The 25604-nt window shown below is 52.3% G+C and overlaps 2 protein-coding genes across 5 annotated transcripts; one reads left to right on the top strand and one right to left on the bottom strand.

The window, feature by feature from the left end:
• The first annotated feature begins 4598 nt into the window (after positions 1–4598).
• LOC141916943 (uncharacterized) lies at positions 4599–8796 on the top strand. Its single transcript, XM_074809933.1, has 7 exons — positions 4599–4660; positions 5604–5757; positions 5976–6232; positions 6408–6493; positions 6872–6987; positions 7464–7572; positions 8093–8796. Exons 3-7 carry the CDS (start codon positions 6068–6070, stop codon positions 8283–8285), a joined length of 669 nt encoding a protein of 222 aa, XP_074666034.1. The 5' UTR covers positions 4599–4660; positions 5604–5757; positions 5976–6067; the 3' UTR covers positions 8286–8796.
• A 5276-nt stretch (positions 8797–14072) lies between these two features.
• On the bottom strand, positions 14073–19151 carry LOC141916947 (uncharacterized). Of its 4 annotated transcripts, none has more exons than XM_074809942.1 (6): positions 19060–19151; positions 16404–16481; positions 15941–16237; positions 15023–15322; positions 14609–14710; positions 14073–14398 (listed from the first exon to the last, which is right to left on the bottom strand). In XM_074809942.1, exons 1-6 carry the CDS (start codon positions 19085–19087, stop codon positions 14370–14372), a joined length of 834 nt encoding a protein of 277 aa, XP_074666043.1. In that variant the 5' UTR covers positions 19088–19151; the 3' UTR covers positions 14073–14369. The 4 variants fall into 4 exon arrangements, with proteins under 4 accessions (XP_074666043.1, XP_074666045.1, XP_074666044.1 ...); XM_074809944.1 differs by having other exon boundaries at positions 14073–14383; XM_074809943.1 differs by having other exon boundaries at positions 14073–14328.
• Positions 19152–25604: the final 6453 nt, after the last annotated feature.

Genomic DNA, 25604 nt, shown 5'->3' with positions numbered 1-25604 from the left:
GAAATGAATTTTGCAGCAGGGTCAGACTGGCTCTTAGGAAGGATTTCTTTGCAGAAGGGGCTGTTGGGCGTTGGAATGGGCTGCCCAGGGCAGGGGGGGAGTCCCCATCCCTGGAGGGGTTGAAGAGTCGGGTTGACCCAGCGCTGAGGGATCTGGTGGAGTTGGGAACGGTCAGGGGGAGGTTCATGGCTGGACTGGAGGATCTTCAAGGGCTTTTCCAACGCAGATAGTTCTGTGATTCTGTGAATTCCCTGAGGAGTTGAGGTGGGAAGGGGTCTCTGGAGGTCATCGAGTCCACCCCCCCTGCGCCAGCAGAGCCAGTTGTGCAGGACCATGTCCGGTTGGATTTTGAGTAACTCCAAGGCTGGAGACTCCACAGCCTCTCTGTGCAGCCTGTGCCAGTGTTTGACCCACCCTCGCAGTAACAAAAAGTGTGTTTTCTTGTGTGCAGGTGGGGTTTTATGTGTTTCATTTGTGCCCGTTGCCTCTTGCCCTGTTGGTGGGCGCTGCTGAGGAGTGCGTGGCTCCGTCTGCCTCCTTCCATCCCATCGGGTGTTGGTGCACATTGCCAAGATCCCCGTGAGCCTTCCACAGGCTGCACAGCCCCGGCTCGCTCAGCCTCGTGCTCCATCCCCTTCGTGGCCCATCCCCGGACTCTCTCCAGTCTGTCCCCGCCTCTCTTGTCCTGGGGATCCCAGCGCTGGACACAGCACTCGGGGGCGGCCTCAGCAGCGCCGAGCGATTCCCCAGGAAGGCCGGGGAAGGTGCATTCTGCCAGCACTGACAGAAGGGCCTATCCAAGGTAAAAAGCAATAAAATTCCTCCTTCTCGAGAAATGCAGTTAAGTATATATACTGATGGAAAGGAGTAACAGGGGTAAATATACCAGACGTGAAATAACTGTGATGCTGTAAGTCATTCTCAAGGAGAAGGTGCCCGCTTTCACTTGAATCGTCCTGACTGAACATTTACTCGCTTAAGAAGCGTAGCAGTGAGAGAGGCCACGCTCTCTGAAGCTGATAATCTGTTCCTACTGGATAGTATCTAACTCCTGAAAAGCGACCCAGCGCAGCCTTGGTGCTGCAGAGCTGGGAGGGCTGTTCGGGGGCTGCGGGCTGTGGCACACTGCAGGCACTGGGCAGTTTGCCTGAAATACAATTGAAATGATGTGACGAGCAAAGGGAATAAAAGCAACCCCAGCTCTCTGCTTATAAAGAGATTTTTCATAGGATGCAGCAATGACGGCCAGAAATAACACTTTGATCATCTAATTTTACAGTGAAAACCCGTGGTGCTGTCAGGTTCTCATTTCTTGCCCTTTCCAGCATTGTTGAAACTGAAAATAAGGCCATTTCCTCCAGGTTCTTTGCTGCGGGATCAGTCAGAATGAAAACACATTTAAAACTGAGTGATCATACTTGTTTTTTCCCACGCTGATGAAAACACGTGTCTGTGTTTCTCGAGAGCTGTACTTCCCATTCATCCCTAAAGAAGTCATCTTGCTTAAAGCCCAAGAAAACAAGGGTTTTCTTCATGTGCGTTACAGGTTCCTTTGAGGCCCAGAGATAAACGCACCGAATGACAATTCCTGTCTTTGCTGCATTCAGGTGAGTGAGATGGGTTTGTCCCTCAAGAGAAGCCCTGTGAAAACCAGAACTAGTTTTTGTTCATACTGACTCCTGAGTGTGTGTAAAATATGGATAATGTGGGCACCGTTTGAGAAGAATAACCCCCGTCTGTGGTGTACTTTATGAGACTGTATGTTCTGGAAAGGTCCAGAAGGGAAGATGTAGTCGCTTTCAATTGTTTAACAGAAGCAAGTTTCTAGAGGCCACAAAACCCCAGTGTTCGCATATTTCCCTTAGCAAGTGGTGACCTAGAGACAGTGTGCTGCAACGTGGGATTCCTGAGGGAGCGGCATCGATTTCCCTGAGATTCCCTAATTTGCTATCCACCCAAACTCCGGTGATAACACAGTGGAGGCAAATCCGTATCATTCTGAACAACGCGGAAACACCTCAAGTCCCATTCCGTGTTACGTGCTAGATGCCATCGCAGGCAATAAAAACTAATAATCTTGTTCCCGTTTTGGTCGTATAAATTTTACAGAGAAGTTTTTTACCTCTTCTCCCACCAAAAGCCAAAGATTTAAGAGCAAGCGAGTGGGGCAAGACAACAGCCAATGAGTTTGGAATTCAGAAATGTTTAGAAATCAGCGAGTTTGTTAGTCAGAAGGAGTGAAGGGAGGGAATGGGCGGGGAGTACAGAAGTAGTGCTTAACTGTGCGCCCAATAAAAAGATTTTATTTTCCCTTTCTTGAAGGAAAAGGGGTTTTTCCCACACCTTTCTAATTGCCTTGAGAAATGCACTACAATCCTCTTCCCTGAGAGCACAGAGCACTGCAGCAGCACCAGCCGTGCTGGATACATTGCTCTGAGCCTTATATTTGGCAACACGATCACGAGCTGCGATCACCCTTTGAACCTGAGCAGTTCCCTCCTAAATCTGCAAAGAAAATTGCAATGATGTGAGCTGGGCATTTAAAAACTATGCTGACAGATCTTTCCACACTCGTCAGCCTTCCTAGCACTAATGCAGTGGGGGTTGGGATGTGCAGAAAGACAGAGAAAACTGAACAGATTCCAGCGTGACGTGAGTGACTGCAGTGGGCTGAACGCAGGGAACCACATGCAGGGTGCTGAGGGACAGCCTGGTTCTCTCGGATGCTCTCGTCAAAAGGCAGCACGGTTCTCATGAACTGAACAGGCATTCTGGGTGAAGGAGGATGGGGAAATGCCTCATCCGGGGAAGGAAACACATAATTGGGTTTTACAAAGTAGGTTTCGAAACCGCGGGTGGAGGGGAGGAGGTGACCTGTGCTAAAAGTGTTGCCTTTTCTTTGAGTAGCCTTTCCAGGCCGTCGCAAATGTTCCCTTTCATCCATTTATTCCCACTGCTCCTTGTTAACTAGTACTTTCTTCAGTACAGTATTTCTTTTTTAGTTTATTTTGGTTTTTAACCACGTATTCTTGCATCTTTCTCTAGAAACATTCTGCACTTCCCTCTGTTCTCTCTGGCTTGCTGGCAGCCCTGTGGGAGATACACACCAGAGCACGTGTGTAGGTCGAATGCCACCTGCTCCCCAGGTACAGTGCAACGGGATTCGGGGGCAGCACACTTTTGGGGTTTCAGTGTTTCACCTCCTCCCAGTTCTGCCAAAACTTGCTTTGGCAGATTGCTCCGCTGCAGGCAAATTCCCTTCCTCTGTAGTCACAACATAGGGATAATCTTCCCAAGAACCTTACAAAACTTCTACAAAATGCAGACGCTGTAACCTCTGGTCCCAGTAGTGTTTTGGTTCAGAGGAAATGGTTCATTCTCAGAGTGAATTCTCTGCCTGCTGCTGCTTCCCCCATATTTAAATTATTTGCTGATGAAGACAGCCATGAAACTTGAGTGTAAAGACATCAGACCCCACAACCTCCTTGAGTAACCATGAGAAAGGGTTTGGTCTATCAGCCAGTGGGGGCAGTTTCAAGCCTCACTGACAGTTACAGAAGGGAAGTTTTCCAAATGTGAGAAACTAACTCGGAGTTTCTGTCATAGCAGCCTGGATTTGGAGCTGGACAGAAACCCAGCGCAGAGCGTGGGCAGGTAAGAATGTTACCAGTGAACACAGCAGCAGAACTGTGTCGTGCTGAGAAATATCAAATCATGGAAGAAAAGAAGAGGCAGAAAACAAAGTTTCTGTACGTGAAACAAATGGCCCAAAGCATAAACCATCTGGATTTGGGCAGCAGTAGAGGGAAGCGTAATCAGGAGACAGGGATGAAAGGATTGTAAAGGCAAAAGCCTTTCCTGCGTTCGTTTTTGCCCTTGGGGGGTGCGTGCTGGAGGGCAGGGAAGGAGGATGCAGCTGGAGCAGCGGGGCTGGAGCAGGGCGGCGATGCAGAGCGGCACAGCCCCCCCCACGGCACGGCTGCAGCCCCCGTCCAGCCCGGCCCGGGGCTTTGGGGGTTGTCCTCACCAAGCCCTCTCCCATGAGGGGTGTCTCCCCAGCCCCCCGGGGGGTCTTTGGGCACAGCCCTGGGGGACAGGGATGGGGGCTCAAAGCACACAAAGCCCGTGGGGACTCGTGTGCTCGGTGGCCACGGGCCGCTGCTGAGCAGGGAAATGTCTGTGCCCAGTTCTCCGGCCCTGCTGGTGCTGGGGCTGCAGGGACCCTTCCTCTGGGCTGGGGGGCCCCCACCTCCCCCTCCAGCTCTGCAGCAGGGGGGAAGGAGGCCGGTGGACGTGGGACCAGTGCAGCGGGACCCTGCGGTGACACACAATCCCATTGTCCCTCACGGCCAGGCCACCCCCGTGGTGTCAGCACGCCCTTCCCCGTGACACCAGTCACTGATCTCTGACCTTGGCCACGCTCTCGATCTTCTCGTTGGTGTGGAAGAACAGCGGCAGCAGCGCACCCTGCACTTTCTTCACCATTTTTTTGGTGTTTCTCCCCACCGCGGTCTTCAATGTGCCAGAGCTCAGGGGGACATTGGAGGGTTGAGAGCTGGTGGACGTGGAGCGTGACCTGGTTTTCCTTTGTTTTCCAGAGCGAAGAGCCGTCTGGGACGCGGTGGCCGGCTGCATTTAAGAACAGCTGGTGCTGCGCAAGGTGGGGTGACACCCGCATCCTCCTCGTCCGCCCAGAGGGCTGGGGAGTCCCCGCGGCCCCGGGGCACGGCCTGTCGTTTCTCTTCCCTCTTCAGAAAGTGGGAAACTCACCCCAAAAGTCCCCGCTGGGGGACAAACAGGGCTTGTGCCAGGGTGGTATCGCCTCTGGGAGGTGGTGGTGGACCTCAGGGCTGATCCTGGGCACTGGAGACCCCCCGAATGCCCTCGGGCTTGTTAAAGAATCTCTAGGCTTAGCTTTATTGACAACTCAGAGTTGGGCCAACACCTCAGTGAGTGGCCAATGTCCCAAAGACTTGCACCGTTTATATACTGTATCTAAATCTATTACCTGAGTCCAAAGTCTTTAGAAGTTTCCACTCAACCTTTTAGTTCTTGATTCTCATCTTTTCTTAGTTATTAGTTATTTATGATATTATTATCTCACACAATTCTGAGAAAGACTCCAAGATGTTCTACGAAAAGCTTAGGTAGAGTGAGCAGTTTCGATATCCTAAATTCTCTTAATCTAGCAACCCCCCTGTGTTTAGTCAATTAATCATCCTTTGTTAAAAGTGCCTCCATAGGATTAGCCTGACTGGGTTTTAGAGCAGCCTTGGGTCGGGACTATCCAAGAAGCGGGCTAAGAACACTTTTCAGGCCTGTTGAGCAACACCCCGGTTGCCTTGGTGATACGACGAGATCGCTCAGTCCCGAACACGTTTCACTAGGCCTTAAAATCTATTTCAAATAGACCAGCGGTTGGATTTCAAATTCTTCTCCAGGCTGCTCCTGCCCTGACATTTTCAGAGGGGGAGGACTCAGCGTCTCCTCCCCAAGCGGGAGCGGGCAGGATCCATCCCAACGCACCATCCCTGGTCAGGGCCACCTCCAGCTCTTCCCTCTGCCGTCCTCACCCTTGGGTCCTTCCTTCTCTTCTGTTCCAGGGTGTCCGAATTCCCGCCCTCGGCTGCTTCGACGTTGTCTCCAGACAGATCCAGGTTGGAGAGGAGGCCGTGACTATCCACAGGCCCGTCTTTCGCCCGGCCAGAAACCTCGTCGTGGTCCGCAACCTGTCGGACAACAAGGCCTACCTGCCCGGTAAGATGGCGGATTAAACCCCGGTTGGCTTCACGGTCATCGCGTCCCTTCCCTGGGGCTGAGAAGCTTCTCGGAAGTGACTCCCCCTCTGTAGAGCAGAGTCCAAAATTTGGGTTTTTTTTCTTTCTGGGGGAGGCAACGATCGTTTTGCCTTGGGAAGCGCCTGCGGAAGGGCCACTGGGTGAACGTCTCCACCCCTCTCGTGTGGTTTTTTTCAGGCAACAAGGAGCTGGAGCCCCTCAAATACTCCAAGGTGGCCGCAGCCGCCTCGGTGTCCCAGCAGAAAGCGGCGGGCTGCATCCAGGGCACCATGTCCCTCCTCTCTTACTGCCTGGGGAAGGGGGAGAACGTTGCCTTCGTCCTGAGGGACATCGGGGTGCTCCTCATTGAAGGCACAACGGTGCAAATGAAGTTCTACTACGACATCCTGGAGATGTTGTCTGGGAAGGAGAACTTGGAACAAGTGATTTTCAAGGTCAGTGATTCTGTTTCTCCGTGGCGCACGTGGGCAGTCCCATGGCAGTGGCCCGGCAGGACACGGCCAGGTGAGAGTTGATGGTCCTACCAACTCTCCCTGCCGTGAGCTCCTCCAATACGGCCTCACAGCCATGTTGAGAACATCCCACCATCTTGGAGCTCCTCCATTACAGGTCCCCCGGCTGCTGGACATGGTGGTGTCCCGGATGGTACCTGTGGCCTCCCTGAGTTTCTCTGGCCATATCGTCATCTTTCCCGAGTGAGTACATTGGCAGCTGTAGCCGCTTTCAAGGTGACATTTGCTCCTTGTGACCCCACGGGTGTCCTCCCATGGGGACACCCGGCAGTGACTCTTGATGTCCCCAGGCCATGGTCGCTCCCATAAGGCAGATTTGATGGGTAGGACCAAGGAATTTAGGCAACACTTCCTTCCCATGGTGGCCTGGACTCTTTGCTGGGTGACTCCTTTTCCCAGGACTGTGCTTGGGGATGGGGCATGGTGGACTTGGGGAAAAACATGGTAGAGTTGGGGAAAAAAACAGTCTTTACAGCAATACCAAAATCTGCCGGTGAGCACGGCGAGCGGCAAGGGCTGGTGGTGCTCTGGGTCACGGCGGTGTCTTCTCCTCGTTCCCAGGCTTGAAATGGAGTTTGTGCACAAACCACCTCTCAGGGCTCTTCTCAGGACCTCGAGACAAGTCCCTGGCGAGGATGAGGAGACGAGAAGAGAGTTTCTGCCACCTCTTGGACAAGGTAAAGCAGCTCCCGGCTCCTTTCCACAGTGCGGGCAACCAAATTCTGTCATTTGACTTGGAAATCACCGGCGCTGAGTGTCAAAGGGCTCCGACTTGTGCCAAAGCTTCCCCCCAGCTCGGCACAGCCGTTTGTCCTAACGACTCATTGGCTTCACCAACACGGAGCCCCGGGGTGGGATGCGCCCAAGGGTGTGGTGGGAGGATGGTGATCCAAGGCCGCCTCCTCCCCGCCAAGAAACGACCCCCCAGAAGAGTCCCTGTCACCTCCCCACTCCCTCCTTCCACACCGGGAGCTGACGACGCCGTCGCAAAACCACGGCAATGGGGAACTGGGGGCAGAGAGGCTGCGATGGCGGCTGCGAGGGGAGCAGAACGGCCCTCTTGGACCTTGGGGAAGGGGCCGGAGCACCCCTGCGTGTCACCGGGGCCGGCAGCGGCCCAGCGATGCTCTTCTGACGAGGTTTCTCCTCCCAGTTCCAGTGGGATGTCCTGGGTTCGCTGCTCCAAGCTCGCCTAACCAGGAACCACCACAGTTCCAGGAGATCACAGGGCAGAAGAGGAAGAAGATAAAGTCTTCGGTCAGGTGAGGCTGAAGGCTCAGGGCTGGGGGTCTGCACAGGGTCGTGTTGCCCAGAGAGGTGGTGGATGCCCCATTCCTGGGAACATTCGTGGTCAGGTTGGACGGGGCTCGGAGCGACCTGCTCTGGTTGAAGATGTCCTTGGCCGTGGCAGGGGTGGGGGTGGACTAAAGGGACCTTTAAAGGTCCTTTTTAACCCAAACTATTCTGTGATTCTATGATTTTTCTGACCCAGCCAGAGCCCATTCCCCAGCCCCAAGCACTCGCCGTCCATCACCGCCCATCGGAGGGGTGGGATGGGGCTAGTGGGACCCCCAGTTTCACAGGGCTGGATCTTCTCCAGCCCTTCAGGAGAGCCCCAGCGTGGCCTGGGGACACGGGGACAGCCGTGTGTCAGCCGTGGGGCCCGGCTCAGGGGGTTTTGTTCCTCAGAAAGAGGCACAAAGAGGGTCATGGGGGGCAGGATGCAGCCCCAAACCCAGCGTGTGCTCAGGTAGAGACCTCTCTGCCGTTGTGTCCTTCCAGGCAGCAGCCGGTGATCCTGGGGGATTCCTCTGGAGAAAAGCAGCCTGGGACCGGCCAAGCCAAGGGCAAAGCTGCGCTCAAAGACCGAGCGTCAAGGCAGAGCCGAGCCCAAGCGCAGGCAGCAACGGCTCAGAGCTGCAGAGGAGGAGGAGGAGGAAAAGGAAAAGGAGGAGGATGGGGACAAGGAGGATGAGGAGAAGGAGAATGTGGGGAAAAATGAGGAGGATGGGGAGGACAAGTAAGACGAGGACAAGGAATGGTGGAAAAAATGCTGGCAGCTGCAAAGATCCGGAAAGCCAAGCCCTCCCCTCCTCAGGAGGCCTCGTACTTCGGAACACCCGTCATAGCTGTTTTGTCGACGACGAGCTCTGAGCCCAGCCTGCTCGAGGAGGCCTCCTGCGACGGGCCCCAGTGGCTGCTACGGAGGATAAGATGGAGAGTGTTGTGAAGTTTCCTCCTCAGAAATTCTGGCCGGTGTTGCAGTAACGTGGGAAAACGATTCCGGACGTGGAACTCCGGGGCCAACCTGCTCAAGGAGCCCCTCGATGAACACCCGGGCTTTGGGGCAACCGATGGAGGGATGAGGGGACCCGGCTCCCCGCGATGCCTCGCGCCGAGGAGCAGATCTCCCCGGGCCGGAGAGGCCCTGGCTGGAGCCATCAGGAAAAAGAGGAATAAAAATAAAGGGGGAAAGTTGCAAAAGAGCGTCGACTTTTTTAATCGGTTGCAACCGCAGCAGGGGGAGAAGGGTTTGGCAGTTGGCCAGTGGCGCTGAGATCAGCCCAGCGTGGTCCCATGGGAGGGACCTTCCCCAGGGACCTTTGCCATGGCTGTTGGAGAAAGGAACCGGCTTTTAGGGGCAAGAGAGGGCAACCAGGCACTTGGAATGACATCGTGAAGGTCGGAATGTCCCTGGAGGGCAAAGGAGAGGAGGCGAGTGCAGCCGGGGAGGGGTGGATGGCACCTACGCACAGGGGCAGGGGAGACACCTGAGCTTTCACCCAGTGTTGGGCAAGGAGAGAGCAAGGCTGAGCCCAGCTCATTTTTGGGCCCAAACCCCTCATTTTTAACTTCCAAGACCTCATTTTCAGGCACCAAAGCCTCATTTTTAGGACTCAGTCCACAATTTGGAAGACCCAAAGCCTCATTTTTGGGGTTCAGATGCTCATTTTGTGGGCCCAAAGCCTCATTTGAGGGTCCAAACTCCTCACTGAGGGTACAAAGCCTCCATGGGTTTATGTCCAAAGCCTCATTTTGAGCCTCCAAAGACCCATCTTTAGGGTGCAAAGCCTTCGGTTTTGGTACCAAAGCATCACCTGAGGACACAAAACCTAATTTCAGAGTTCAAAACCTCACTTTCATTTCCAAAGCCCCCTTTTTAGGGCCCACAGCCCCATTTTTCAGTTCCAAACCCTCCTTTTGAAGGTCCAAACTTTCATTTATAGGGTCCAAATCCCTTTTTTACAGCTCAAAGCCTCCATAGTGGTGCCCAAAGCAGTATATTCAGGACCAAAGTTTCATATCTGGGGTCTGTAGGAGAACCAATGATTTCCCCTCCTTTTCAGGGTCCAGAGTGTCCTTTGTAGTAGCATCAAGGCCATCATTTTAGTGCTCAAAACCTCATTTTTGGGGCCCAAACCTGTCTTTTATCACCGATAGATTTTTTTAGGGCCGAAAGCCTTATTTTTCTTGTTGAGAAACCTCTCAAGAGGTCTCCAGCCCAGCTCTGGGCTAAGAGCAGGTCCCATCGGGCCACTCGGGATTGTCCCCAGTGGAAGCTCGAATGCCCCAACGTTGGAAGGCCAAAGCACCACCTGGGTGGGCGCTTCCTTTCACACCCACCCACAAAGTCAGTTTGCCACCAAGTCGGGAACTTGGTGTAATTCCTGGGCAGCAAACAGGGAGCGTAGCAGCACGCCCGGCAGTCACCGGCACCTCTTCTCCAGGAGGTGAAATGTCCTAGTGCTGAGGAGTAAACCTGAAACGGGCTCTGCTTAGGCGCAGGGAAATCCCGTCAGCCTCCTCCGGGACATTGGTGGTGGGATCTGCTGGATGTGGACTCCGGGGGTCTCTTGGGTTCAGGACCTGCCCATGGGCTTGTGGCCACTTGGTCCCTATCCCAGGGACTTCCCTCTCTCAGGACAGACATCTCTCTGCCCTCCACATCTCCGGCTTTTCCTCCTTTCCCCTTGTGCAGAGGACAGGGAGTGCTGGGCTTGGGACACTGCCCAACAGAGACCAGGCTCAAACAAGAGCTCCTGGGCACATGCAGCATGCAAACCTACATCCCCCAAACCATATTTCCTTCTTCTTGCTGCTCTTTTGGTTTAACCCGATGTACGATGATGAGCTCGTGAGTTCGTATTTCTCTTTCAGACCCAGCGTTTCCTGCTAGTTTTCACACAGAAAGGGCTCGTGCATTCGCAGCCTTGAGTAAGTGGGGAAATTCTCACTGGCTGTTGCACAAATAACCAGAAAATTTTGTAAAAAAAAAAAAAACCCAAACCAGAAGAAATCTCCTAAGTTCTCTGTAGCAGAGAAAAGAAAAAGATGTTTCTTTTTGCATGGATGTGGCAGGTTGCAGAGGCACCGTGGAGCAAACAAGGAGTTAGATGGAAAATTGCTCGGCCTGAGGTAGAGACCAAGAGCACCTGGAGCCCCAGGACCACTGGAAGGTGTTGGGCACGTTTCCAACACAGGGAAGAGTCTGGTTTCTCCAGGGACAATTGCCCAGGCAGGATCTAATGGTTTGTTTTAGAAGTAGCAGAGCCCACATTGACCCAGTCCACCCCGGCTTAAATCCCCAAGTGCTGTCTCAGGCCCTTCAACCCTTTCCTGTTTCCTCTCCGTGCTGCGGTTTTGCCAACTTCTCTGTTGAGGGTTTCCTCTTGCGTTGTGCTAAAAGGAAGTCATGCCCCATGGTGTGAGTAATTGCCGGAGACACCCGGGGACAACCTGTGGAGTAGACGTGCGCGGGTCCTTACGAAGACCCCAGGAGAGAAGACACAAGTCCTGGGAGCACAGGGGATGTGTGACCTGGGGAAAGTGGGGTCCTTGTGAGGTGGGAAGGGGAGCTGGGGTGCAAGGGAAGGGCACACGGGCAACTGGGAGGGTTTGGAGGGCACTGGGAGGGAGTGGAAGGAAGTAGGGGATGTGGGAAGGGGCAACCCCCTAACAGTGCCCTGACACGCCATGGGGTTGAGGGGAAGGCTGCTCCCTCTTAATTAATTGTAGATCGCACCAGGCTGGGGGCCAGGAGGGATCTGGGGGTACTTGGGGGTGTGGGGTGGAATGGGGGGACAGGGAACAGTGAGGTTGGTTGGGGCACCGGGGTCCCCTGGAGGGCAGGGCTGCCTGTGGGGTTGGACAGGGGGAGATGGCGGCATGTCGGGGTCCCCTGAGGGGGTGGGGGGGTGGAGCAGAGGGAGCCGGGACATGGGGGTCTCTCCTGGGGAGTGATTGGGTGTGTGGAACGCAGCGGGGGCACCCGGATACCGCAAGACCCGCAGGGAGCTGGGGTTGCCCCTACAACGGGGTTGCCCTTAGAGGTCCCTTCCCACATCACCACGGCCATCCAGACTCCGTGGTTGATCTCACAATCCTACTGGCAGCACGGAAACCTGCTCCCAGAAGCTCTTGTGGTGTCAAGTGACCACCTGACGGCACCATACGGGGTCCCGCTGTGTGGCACGATGCGCGCTGCAGCCCCGTAGCCCAGCGCCCTGCTCCTACTCCATCCCGCGCTGCCACCCGTGCCTGCACCACCTCAACCCCACAGCCCCACTCCCACCCCCTGGCCAAACACCCATCCCCTTGTGCCACACCCACTCCATACCCCAAACCCACCCCAAAGTCCAACACTGGCCATGCAGGCCCACTGCCACTGGCCCAAGACCACCAACCCAGTGGGCTATAGCCCCCTCCCACCCCATAGCCCCCCATCACCCCATATCTGCAGCATCTCCTCATAAACAAAACCCTACACCCAAGGGCTGTTTTCACCATCTAGCTTCCCATTTCTTGGCCCGCTCTTTCTCCATAGCGTAAAATCGTACCTGTAGGGCCACTCGAGCCCCGTAGCCTCACTCCTACCCCAGAGCATAATGCTGACGCCAAAACAGGAATCTTACCCCAGAGACCCACTCGCACCGCGTAGCCCATTTCTACACCGTGGACAAGCAATCCCCCTCTAGCCTCCCTCCCAACACCCACCTCAAAGCCCCATTCTCACCCCATAGCCCAAAAAATACCCTGTAGAAGACTCTCTGCGTTACTCCTATCCTATAATCCATCGTCCACTCCATCCCCGCTCCCACACTACAGCCTGACAGCCGCCCTACACCCCACATCCCATATCCTGCCCTGACCTGGTAATCCAGCCCAAAGCCTGTTTCCTTTCTCTCACCTTGTTTCCCTTCTTTCATCCCACAGGTCAGGGAATATCCCACAGAGCAACACAAACTTCCTCAATCATCCTTTCATCCGTCCATCCACCCCTACAAACACCATATCGCATCCTCCTAGTCCCTGTAGCCCATCCCCACAGCTTCCAGCAATCCCAAAGCCTCCCCTGATCTCACCCCCACCGTCGCTGTATGCCCGCAGTACCCCGTTTACTTCTCTTGCCTCAGTATTTTGTCCCTGCAACTCCAGCACCCCCACAGCTTCTTATTTTTCCAAGGTCATAGAATCATTGAACCGTAGTATCACAGGATGGTTTGGGTTGGAAGGGACCTTAAAGCCCATCCAGTCCCACCCCCTGCCCCAGGCAGGGACACCTTCCACTAGCCCAGGTTGCCCAAAGCCCCGTCCAACCTGGCATTGAACCCTTCCAGGGAGGGGGCAGCCACAGCTCCTCTGGGCAACCTGTACCAGGGCCTCACCACCCTCATCATAAAAAATGTCTTCCTCATGCCCAACCTAAAACTCCCCTTATGTTCTAGCCCCACAGCTCCTGTATATCACACATACAGCCCTCAAAAAGACCATACCCTTTCTTCACATCCCCCTTAACCCCCCCAGTGCCCCATCAGCCATCCCCACCAACACTGTATCCCTAAGAAGCCCCGTGTGCTCTTCCCACAGTCCTTGCTGCACCCACACTGGGAAGCCACCGTATGAGGAAAGGTGGGGAGGGCTGGGTTTGTTCAGCCTTGAGAAGAGGAGGCTCAGGGGAGAGCTTATCACCATGTTCCAGTATTTTAAAGGTGGCTACAAAGAAAATGGAGCCTCCCTTTGAACAAGGAGCCCCATGGAAAAGATGAGGGGTGAGGGGTACAAGTTAATCCTGGGGAGATTCTGGTTGGACACAAGAGGAAAATTTTTCACAATGAGAACAATCGGTCTCTGGAATAATCTCCCCTGGGAACTGGTGGATTCCCCAACATTGGGCACTTCTAACATTCAGCTGGGCGGGGTCCTGGGCCTAGACCGTGCTTTTGCCAAGAAAGGTTGGACCAGATGATCCTTGAGGTCCCTTCCAACCTGCAATTCTATGATTCTATGTTTCACTGTCCCCCACACTCCTGCAGCACCTGGCAAATCCCTACTTTCCCCCATTTTCTCAGTGCCTCCACCTCGGGCCCCTTCACTGCTGTCCCAAAGATCCCAGACACTCCACAATCACCTGCCCCCTCTGTGGTGGCTCTCCAGGCCCCCACTGCACCTGCTGGATGCCACTGCCCTAAAGCCAAGGACAGGGACAACCTCAGGTGAGGAGACAGAGGGACAGCAGCGACTGTTGGGTTGATGACTCACCAAAGGACCTGTTCTGTTTGGGGACTCTCTTTCTACCTTCTCCTCATCCTTCCTCTGCCTCCACTGCTTCTCCAGCCTCTTCCAGATGCAAATAAGAACCAGGTGTAATGGGAACATGGTGGGATTATGGGTGAGGTGGAGCAGCGACATGCACACACAAACACAAACACACACTTGGAGAAGGAGCATGGAAACGTGCGTCTTTCCATGAATCCCACAAGGCCAAAACACAACACCCAGCTTTATTCAGACGGGCCCGAGGCGGGCTGGAAGGCACAGGGGTCTGCACAGAGGAAAGGAGCAGCCCGAGCAATGCCGGCTGGACACGCCCCACTTCTGCCTCGTGGGGACTCAGAGGCAGGTAATGAGGGATCAGCAGAGCCCGAGGGAACAGGTTGCCTGAGCTAATAGAGCCAAACCTTCAGGGGCTGCTTCTTCTCAGTCCTCTCATTAGTCCATCTGGAGTTGTTCTTTCAGATCTGCACATGAGGGAAGCAGCAGCATCAGAAATGGCTCTTCTTCAGCCTTGGACCTCTAAGGGAGAGAAATCTGGGGATCAAAGGAGGGAGGGGAGTAAGGAGCAACCCTGTTCCAATTCTCTGTCCAGAACAACCTCCCAAACCAGCTTTGAACACGCTGTTTCATTTTCCTTTGGAAGGGAAGGTGGAATAACAGTCAAACTGGGTCATTTTCTGGCAAAGAAGGTGAAGTCCCAGGATTCTAAAAATCAGTGTGGCCTAATAACAGTGAAATATTTACCTCTTCTCTTCATCAGGCAATGGGAGAAGAAAAAGATGAGTCCATTGATGGTAAAGAACGAAGCCCCAACAACAATCTCTCGAATCCAGCTGATTTTATGACCTGGGAAGGAATCAACGATGACTTTAACATGATGCAGCCTTTCCCCCCATGAAAAAACCCAGACAAGGTGATGAGGCAGTCTTTTCGATGAGACCTTTTTCTCCACTATCTCCCCTTATTTTTGTCCATAAAAGCATGGGCAGATATGGCAGCGGATAGAGATTGAGGCAGAGAGATGGATGGTCACAGCACTGGAAGGGATGGAGGTGAGACTCATGGGTAAGTTCATAGACAAGCACACGGGAAATTAATTAACTAATCATGGGTCAGTAGTTACTTGATGCTCTAGTGAGGGAGGGTTTGAAAACTCACTTTTCACATTGATATTGACACCAGGGCTCCTTTCTGAGCAAACGTCACGTCCAGACTTCATTACGGAATAGGCACAACTGTAAGACCCAGAGACCTCCTCTGCCGTGATGCTGAGGTTGTAGCTGTGCATTTTCACGTTCGATACTAGGATGGAGACCGCAAATCCAACGTCCCCATAGTACTGGACTTCTTTAACATCACCTGACGATGCGGGGATGGAGCAGAGCAGCTTGACGTAGTCCCCGGGTCTATAGACCTGCTGCTGAGGATCCAGGGATAAAGTTGGGGCCGTGGGAGCGGCTGAGGAAAAACAAGCAACACGTAACCCAAGGAATCCGCTCTCTATTGACATCAGGAGCTGTGCACAAACCCCGTGGTTTTTCCCAATGTCACGACTCAGCCTCGACAAAGGGACTAGAAAAGGAGTTAATTATTCTTCTGACTATTATGGGGGCAAATACAGAGCCTGGAACTACAGAACAGCTTCTAGGGGTCTCTCGTGGCTCTCTTTTCAATACCCTTCTTGAACCATGGGCAGAGGAAAAAAGACCCACAAGTATCAAAGGTAAGAACACAAAGCAGCTTAAACGGTTTCTTCGTATTCACTGAAGGACAGGAAAATAAGTCTTTTTCCCTGCCCAGACTAGGAAGGCAGGTAACGACCCCCAAAACCTGGGGAAAGGCCTGAGGAGGCTCACTGCCGTAAGCCCTCTTGGAGGTGACGCAGCTGTTAGGCCAACTTATTCCTGCTTTCTCAGAGAAATTCAGGAGCCCAAAAGGAGCTTGTCAGAAGCCAGAGCTACTTCATCTGCACTTTGGCAACCAAATGACAGGGCCATTGGGCAAGATGATGCTCTGAAGGGAGGTGTGCGGTGCCTGGGCTGATGGTACCCGAGCCGCAGGGCAAGACCAACCTACCCTGAACCTTAACTGAAAGAGGATGGCTCCGATTGGACAGAATTTCTTGTCCCGAGTCCTCCACAAAGTACATGCACGTGTACTCCCCGGCAGATGCTGTTGTGGCTGTGAGCTGGAACGCGGCAGTTTTGAGGGAGTAAGGTGCTCTTGAGTAGATTTGCTCCCCACTTTGATTGAAGAACCGAAACCCGCCGATGGTCCTCTTTGTCGCTGCCAAGCAGTTCAAAGTGACGTGTTCCCCTTCATAATAGAAAGGATAACTGGGGGCTGTGGAGAGCGTGGGGGCTGGCAGAGAGTCTGGGGAAGAAAAAAAAGGGTTTGGAGGATTTGGAGGGAGCGTTCAGGGAGGAAAAGGGAAGCGAGGAGCCCCTTTTCCCTCCATTTCACAAAACACAACCTCGCCTGGTGGTCAGAGGCCCAGTTGAGCTGAGGAGCATCTTCCGAGAGGCACAACTGCACTTACCCGCAGAGGACGCAGCCAACGAGAGCAGCTGGAGGAAAGTGGTGAGAGAGCGGCATCGAGATGGAGAGAGAGACGAGGCTGCAAAAAGGGGAGAAAAGAAGTCATGGACGCACCAATTGCCTCACCACATCCTGCCCCTTTTGGCCACCGGTCAAGAGGGCAGCCCCTCCCCAACCCCCTGGAGTCACGCAGCTCCTGGTTACTTTCTGCGCCACCGTGGCATGGAAAGCCTGGACTGGTCACAGAGAAAACCCGTGAGAACCATTTCACATGCCAATGAGACTGTCCCTGGAAGAAAAATCTACAAAACTCATCACGTCCCTGAAGTTATCTTTTAGCTACATGCAACACGCGTTGGATGAGATTATTTCTTCTGTTAGAAGCGATTTGGAGATTGCCAACAACTGAGATCAGCACTAGGAAATGGTATCATGAAACTTAAAGAAATGGGGCTGCTGGAGTTGTTACAGGGTTAGGAAGGACGGGAGATCTCACGGGTCCCAGCAGGGGAGAAGGGAGGCGTTGAGCCAGGGTGCAGCACAGGATGAGCTCCGGGTCTACCTGCATCAAGGACTGGGCTGTGGAAAGGAATCTTTGGGGTTTGTGGCCAGCTACAAGGTGGGGGCTGTTGCTTGGATCAGAGATGAGGAGGGCCTGGGGAGCTGTGGTGGGCTGGCCCGGGCTGGCAGAGCAGTCCCACACCACCATGTGCTTTCCCTGCCCCCGCAGGACGGGAAGAAAGAACAGGAAGAACAAAACTAAGAGAACTCACGGGTTGAGTTAAATAAAGCTACATAATGAAACGAGAAAGAGAGGAAAAAACCTGAACAAGCGATGCAAAGGCCATCACTCCCCACCTCCCACAACTCAGGGATGCCCAGCCAGACCCCGAGCAGTGGCTTCCTGGCCCAGACCCCCTTTCCCTCAGCTGTTATTGATGAGCACGATGTGGAGGGCTTGGAACATCCCTTTGGTCATTCGGGGTCAGCTCTTCTGGTTGTGTCCCCTCCCAGCTTCTTGCGCACCCCCAGCCTTCTCCTTGCAGGGCAGAATGGGAAGCGGAGAAGGCCTTGACCCCGCGCTGACACTGTCATCAACAGCCGAAGCTCTGGTGCGTCACCCTCACACTTGTAGCCACAAATCCAAAACGGCAGAAAAGAAAACTAACCCCAGCCAGGCAGACGCAAGAGAGGAGCCAGGATCCTGGCGCGGGAGCCACGACCCATCGCATCAACCCTGCACAGGGCAGCAGTGTAGGAGTGGCCCAAGTCATCCCATTGCAAATTCCTTTTTTCAGGCACTTTCCTGTCTCTCCATGGAGAGAGGGGAGCACATCCCAAAACAGTTGGCCTCTTCCTTTCCACTTCCTGGTAAAAGCAGCTCAGACTCAGGCAACTTGGGAGTAACCCAAGCACCCCCATTTTGGTCTCGACTTCTGGTGATGACGCCCTAGCCATTCATCTTGACTATGTTTGGGTGTTTCAGCCCAGAAATTAAGTGCTGCTCAGGTGTGGCCAATGTGGCAATCTAGGATAAGGTCTCGGCTAACTCTACGTTCTCACGGAGCCTTAGGACTGTCTGGAAATAATCTTGGGAGTCCAGGGAGTGGGGAGGCTGGGAACAGGCAGCAGTGGGGAGCAGGGCCCTGGGCCCGGTAATGTGAGCCCAGGCCTGGACTATCAAGTTGAAGAATATAGTTGGGTGACATGGGTTTTGCTGTCTCAAGTGTGAGTCAGCAAATTGTATCAGCTCTTTTGTGCTGGAAAGTGTTTACCCCACGCAGAGCATTTGAATGTGGCGTCTCCTCTGTAAGGGGGTGAGATGCACACGGGAAGAAGACACGTGCAAGTTCATGACCCTTCTTTTCACTGATGATGCTGAAAAATCAGTGCAGAACAGAGGTGGGATGGAGGCAGGCCTGAGCGTTTAAAGTCCTGGAGCACAATTCTGACCTGAGATAGATCTTTCTTAGACAGATCATAACTTTGTTACATCCCCCAGCCAGGGGTGAACCAATCCTACTGTGGGTCTCAAGCCAGAAACCAGAAAGAAGAAGAAAGCAGAACAGCTGATCAGATCTGATTTTGTAAGAACCTACCCCAGAGAAAATTAAAGAAAATGGTGGAACTGATATTTAGCAGCCACAACCATTTGCCACAAAGAAGATCATGTGCTGGGAACCCCTCCAGCACCACCACAGCAATGAGTTTTCAGCCAATGGTTCTTCATCTGCTGAGAACGTTGTTGTCCAGCTGAGAGGACAGAACTAACTGCATCAGCCCTTCAGAGAAATATATTATTGAGGGTCTAACAGAAGGAAAGGGAAGGGGGAAAACGAGAGGAGAGGGAGAAGGAGACGAGACGAGGTGAGACGAGACAAGACAAGATGAGATGAGAGGAAGAGGGACAGGTTTATAGAGAGGATGATGAAATACAGACAGAAGATTGGATTGAAAGCCAAAAAGGAGAGAGGGAGAAAGAAGCGATGATGACAGCAAAAGAGACGACTCGAGAGGGATATAAGGCAGAAGGGTAGAGATAAAAGAAAGGAAATGAATGGAGAAGGGAGAGGGAAAGAAATGAGAAAAAAGGAAAAAGTAGGCATCGACGTATGCATGGGGGTGGGAGAAGGCAAAGCGGGGGATGAGGGACTCACTGAGGAACATGATGAGGTGTTGGACCATCACGGCACCGCAATCCCAGGGGTGCTGAGGGCTCTGCGCTGGCCTCTCCAGGAGAGGAGTTTGCTGCCCAGTGGCTCTGTCCTGCCCTCTCCATCTGTCTGACTTGAGGGGGGTGGTCAGAGGGGCAGGAAGTGCTGCGTAATGAAGGAGAAGCCACTGACCACAGCTGTGAGCTCGGGGGAAGCTACACCCTGGATGTTGTGTGTCTTGGGGTTGTCATTGTGTTCTCAGAGATCTTTTCCTCCCCACATGCTCTAGATATCACCTTTGGGCTGTCTCTTTGCTCCATGAAGTGTGAGTCCCTTCCAGTGAATATGGCCTAGCAAAGAGAGGACTGAAAGAGCTTCTTGGTAAACCATGTGGCTTGCAACCATGTGCTGTTGGTGACCAAAAAGCCTTCTAGGAGGCCCTCCAGATGTTCTAGACCTTGGCAGTCAATGTGCTGTTGGCTCCCATCTCACATTCAGAGGATTGGGGGTAGGGATGAGGAGGTATCAACAATCTGAGGTGCCACCATCTCTTGTGCATGGCATGGCACGGTTCTGGAGGAGGGTGGTCAGAATTGCTCAAAAAGGGGGAGGGAGAGGAGAGGAGAGGAGAGGAGAGGAGAGGAGAGGAGAGGAGAGGAGAGGAGAGGAGAGGAGAGGAGAGGAGAGGAGAGGAGAGGAGAGGAGAGGAGAGGAGAGGAGAGGAGAGGAGAGGAGAGGAGAGGAGAGGAGAGGAGAGGAGAGGAGAGGAGAAGTGGGAGGGGAGGGGAGGGGAGGGGAGGGGAGGGGAGGGGAGGGGAGGGGAGGGGGGGGATGGGAGGGGAGGGGATGGGAGGGGAGGGGAGGGGAGGGGAGGGGGGAGGGGAGGGGAGGGGAGGGGAGGGGAGGGGAGGGGAGGGGAGGGGAGGGGAGGGGAGGGGAGGGGAGGGGAGGGGAGGGGAGCCCTTTGCAGTCAGCGAAGTGAAAGAGATATGTCCTCCTTATCTTGCAACTTGCACTAATCTGAGTCAGTGCTGGTGACCGTCCCACTTTAGGAGAACAAAAATTCCTTCCCGTTTTGTTCATCTTGGTCGCTCCACGTACTGCTAAAGGTTCTTTGGGTGTTTAGATGTCAAAAATATGCATGTGAGTTCAGTAACCCCTTCCTCTTCCTGCCATCTGTTGACTGCTGGGTTTTCTGGCGTGGCTTGAAGAAATGTATTAAAGTTTTACTTCCAGAATCCTGAACCTGAGGAACTTCATTAATACACTGAAACTTCCCCTTCGCAGTCAAAGCTTCACAGAGTTCTTCCCTGGCTTTATTGTTCTTTATTCAATAATGATTCATCTTTTCTCATGCTATTCTAGAAATTCATTGTCTGCCTTTTAGGTACTCATCCAAATCTACTCTGTGGACATAAATCAGAGTAGCTGGAGGACTATTATCCATGTGTAAAATTAGGAGCTGAGACAGATATGATGAATCACCTTTAGGAAGTGTTGATTTCTTTCCATATTCAAGGAGAAGAACCTGCATGCAGAGTGTTCAGTACCTCTGAATTGGCTCTAAAGACAAGAGAGAGGTCGTGGCCTTCTCTAGTTTTCCCTTGGAAACAAAGATTGCTGCATCTACGTGTCCTCAGCTCCCACTGTTATCAGTAGGAGCCTCATCTGTGGGTTTCAGGGAACAATTCATCCGACCCTCTAGAAATTCTGTGGGTTTGCTGCCTAAACACTGGTATTTGATGGCCTTTTTGATGCTTGGGGTATGACCTATCTAGCCTCTAGCTACCATACTACAAGGTTGAGGGCCTTCAAAGTTTATGCATCCCATCTGCTCACCCGCTGGAAAGGTCTCTGCCACCCCCTACTCCTCGGATGTTACTCGATGCCTCTATTTATGGGCCTGAATTGCTCCTGGGATGTTGCTCATCTCGTCTGAAGACTTGCGGCCAGAGGAACCGTGTTGCAGATGTACCTCTGACCCTGAAAGGGAAGATCATGGCTACCAGGCAGGGCAGCCACATCCTCATTGAGCTCCTCGGCAGGAAGGAACTCGGGACTGCAATTCCTACTGCTTCTTGCAGGATCAGTTAGTCCCAGGGTGCTCCTTCCGATTCAAATCACTTACATGTCAATGTAATACAAATAAGGTCTTAAACCATCACGCGTAGGACTTTTCCCAGCGTAAGCAACAGCTCCCTAGAAAGAGTTAAATGCATAGAAGTATCTGTAGACAAACAGAAGAGTTAGCTAACTCCATAAAAATCCCCCTTGAAGTTAATTCTTGCTTAAAAACATCATTTCATGCTTAAAAAGGGTTAAGAATATGATCAAAATCAGTCTTTTTAATCATGTCCACTCATTGGAGTGATTTTGGGTACAAGGAAAACTCACTTATTTGTCATTAGCTCTCAGTTTTCACTGAAAAAAATCTTTTAGGAGCCCAGAGATTCGTTGAGCAGGGTTACACCTAGGTGTGTATGAAGTTTTTAGGTTGGAACATGAGTTTTTAGCAAAGGTATGTTATTGAATGCTGCGTCACCAGCAGCACAAGAACTCTGTATAGCCCCCGAGCTGATCTGTTAATAAATTGGACAACTGCAGCACTATTTATTCCTCTTATTGGAGCTCCACTCTCTCGTGTGTTTTCTTTGCTCTTTTCTCTTGCAGACAGCTGTGAAGTAGACGGATTTCTGCTGAAAGCTCCAGGCTGCCCCCCTGAAGGGTGCAAAGCCACAGACTTCTTCACCGTGTGAACACAGAAGGGTTAGAGAGAGCGGCCAGATGCAAACTCTGCAAGCACAGGAGGAAATATTGCCTCTGATGTTTGGATCATCGCATCCCAAGATAGACACGGAATGCATCAGGTCAACAAAGCTCTACAATCAGGTCAGAGGAGTTGGGGTGTTTCATTCAGCTGGAACACCTGATATGAGGAGAGTGAAATCCCTGAGGATTATCTGATATGAGGAGAATGGAATCCCTAGATTGCTTCAAAGATTAATGTTGATCTGGCCCTGGAACAGATCAACACCGGGATGCTGCGGAGGAAATGAGCTCACAGCACACCTCCCTGGGCACATGTCCTTGTCCTGCCATCCCACCACTGCTGTGCGCTTGACGATAGGGTGAGCCAAGAGTGGGTTTTGAGATGATGAAGAAACAATATTAACAGAGATGAAGGCTGGAAAAGGCCATGAATGGGGGTGGGAAATAAAGGTTTTGATTCAGTTCCTCAAAGTGTCTGGTAGCTTTCTAGAGGACCTTCAGCTTTTATGAGCTTGTGGATGCTCTGTAGGTCCTGGGCTGTATCTACTAGTCCCAGATTCATGTCTCAAAGGCCTTAATCAGTTTAAACTGGTACCAGCTGCCCACCTTTAGGCAAATTAATCCCATCTTCAGCTGGCAGGTGATGTCCATCCTTTCTTTCCTTCAACTTCTCCTACCAGCTGGTGACAAGCAAAGGTTCCCCATCTCGGCTGGTGACTGGGCAACATTTTCTGTCTGAATAAGCTGACCATGCCCTCTTGTGGCAAAGTCAACCAACGGTGTCCGGGGTTGCGTGAGGAAGAACATTGCCACCAGCAGGTCGAGGTGATCCTTCTCCTCCACTCTGTACCTGGTGAAGCCACATTGGAGTGCTGTGTCCAGCTCTGGGCTCCCCAGTACAAGAAAGACAGGCGTTAACTGGAGTCCAGCAAAGGGCCACGACGGTGATTGAGAGACTGGAGCATCTTTCATCCAAGGAAAGGCTGAGGGTGCTGGGACTCTTCACGTGGGGAACAGAAGACTCAGGAGGGATCTTACCAATATGCATAAGTGATGAATATTTATATGCAGTGATGCCCAGTGACAGGACAGAAGACTGTTGTGGTTTGAACTCAGCCAGTAGCCAATCGCCACGTGGCCAGTTGGTTACTTTCCCCCCTGCCCCCCCTCCCCGGTGAAATAGGGGAGGGACAAAAGAAGAAATTTGTAGATTAAAAAAAAATTTATTATTTAAATTTATTATATAATAATAATATATAATAAATTATATAAAAATAATTTATTATTTAAAAAATAATAGTAACAAAAATAGTAACGATAGTAAGTCCAAAATGGGTAAAATGCAGCAGTGGTCACTGAGCGGCAGCCCGTCCCCAGCACCGATCCGACCACACCAGAAAAAAAAAACCCACCACGCCAACCCTGAGACCAAAAACAGGTGAGAGAGAGCCCAGGTCCGCCTGGATACTGAGCGTGACGTCACATGATACAGAATGGTCCAATGGTCGATCAGGACCGGCCCTCCAGCTGTGCTCCATCTCAGTCCAAGGAAAGTTAACTCTGTCCTGGCCGAAACCAGGACGAAGATACAAACTGAAACACATGAAATTCCATCTGAATACAACAAAACACCTTTTTTACTGTCAAGGTGATCGGACAGGGGAACGGGTTGCCCAGAGAGGTTGTGGAGTCTCTGTCCTTGGAGATACTCAAAACCTGACTGGATGTGGTCCTGGGCAACCAGTTCAGCCGACCCTGCTTGAGCAGGGGACACTGGGCTAGATGACCTCCAGAAGTTCCTGCCAACATCAACTACTCTGTGACTCTGTGTTACCCAGCATCCATCCCTAAATGAGCAGGTCAGTCGCATACTTACGGTTTGGGGTTGGCACAAGAGAGGCTTGATTGTTCCGGTGGGTCTGGAAAGGTGAAAATAGAAAAGTGAGAAGAGGAATCAGTGATTTTAGCGAAGTGTATCTGTCGGTCTCGGACCAGCCGGGACCAGGGCGATGCGCTGAATAATAACAAACTTACGCCAGTGTGCTGAAGGGGGAGCACTGCCAAGAGCAAACGCTGCCACACTGTCTGCCCACTCCCAATTTATTACCACTTGTTTACAAGGTTCATTTCTACTTCGACATGCTACTGACCTTCAGGTTTTGTCTGTTTACTGCTCCCACGCTCACCACGGCTCTGCAGGTGCTGTCCCCGCCTGCTGTTCTGCTGATCAGGGATATCAATTAAACTCAGACACCAGAGTGAAAAGAGCAGGTGTATTTTACTAGAAATAACTAAATAATATAACAGAATAATACAGAAAACATACAGTAAGGACAGAATAGTGCACTTAAACAAACAGGAAAATACAGGGTAATGCATCACATCATTACTACCTGAGAGAGAGAACAGTGATTAAGGAAGATCCATCCCCACTTGTACCCGTTCCCATCACCCAGACCCGCAGGCGCTGGGCAGCCCCGGGTGCAGCGAGGATTTGTTGAGCCTGTCCCGGCGAGTGGGAAATCCTACGCGGGGCGTCCACCCGTAGCTGAGGCACCCAGAGTCGCTGTGAGCGGGTCCGGCCTTATGTACCCAAAAACCAGCAAGGCAGAAAGACTTGCACTTTTCTTTGAGCAGAAACATCTGGTTTCATCCTCCTGTTGGATTCCACCCAAAGCCTGGCCAGGGCTCGGGGGAGAACCAAGGGAGTTTCTAACAAGGCCAAATACTTGGGTTCTCAGCCTCGAACAAGGTTGAACGAGGGAAGTTGGGTACATTCTCATGGCATTTCATCCTCACTGCTGATTATACTCTGTCTAAGCTTCATCTGTCACTAGTGAGCATACATACTTCGTTAATGATCAGATACTAATAATTAACACTAATGGTAATACAGATTTTACTAATTAACAAATACTAATTATGGATAACGTTTGGTTGTGAGGTTCATCTAGAGGTCAGCTTGTTTCAGGGCCTACTATTCAGGCCCCAGCACTACAAATTCAGATCTACATCGCAAAGGAAAAATCACTGTAAGCTTACGGCTGGATACATTGGCCGTAGGAAGACAACTGAAATACTGAGGATCTGTAATGATGACCTGAAATCGACCGCTACTATTGCTTATCCGTGCCTCTTTACCAGCCGACAAAATATACGGATGAGTTGCACAGACGGTCTAAGACACAGGTGCTGTTGTGGCTGCACACCTGCCCCCCCCCCCCATCCTGTGGGCATACAAACAGGGGGGCATCCGCATACAATGCGATATTGGCAACATTCAGATGATATGACTGATTCTCTGTGTCTCGAGGAGGAAGCCAAGCTCCTCCAGTCCACTGTGTGTCGTTATCGGCTACTGGTACATCAGGATCCCACCGCTGCCACTGTGTCTTCTGCTTTCCATTGTAGTTGTTCTACACCTCCCCAAGTGAGAGCTGCAGTCACCGAGTTCCTAGGGGAACGTAGCCTGCGTGTCGATTCCTGCGTCGTCAGTTGAGGGGTCTGGGGCATTGGTTGGAGGGTTGCTCCTTCCAGCCCACAATGTGGCTTGACTTTCCATGCCGGTATCCACCAAGGACCTGTGGGCAATAAAACACAAGCGTACCCCCGCCCCCACACCAGCAGATCTACTGGCCCTCTCCAGGTCAGGTCTCCTTCGGGATCCTTATACAAGACCCGTGGTTTAACTCTAGAGTCCGTTGTGGTGCTAAAATGACGTTCTGCTGCTGTCAGGGAAAAATGATTTCTGTTTAAAAAATTAAGAGTATATAAAGCCA

Source organism: Strix aluco, chromosome 32 (assembly GCF_031877795.1).
Source record: "Strix aluco isolate bStrAlu1 chromosome 32, bStrAlu1.hap1, whole genome shotgun sequence".
NCBI lineage: Eukaryota > Metazoa > Chordata > Aves > Strigiformes > Strigidae > Strix > Strix aluco.
The sequence above is the reverse complement of the archived record's forward strand: the minus strand, read 5'-3'. Positions and strand labels throughout refer to the sequence as shown.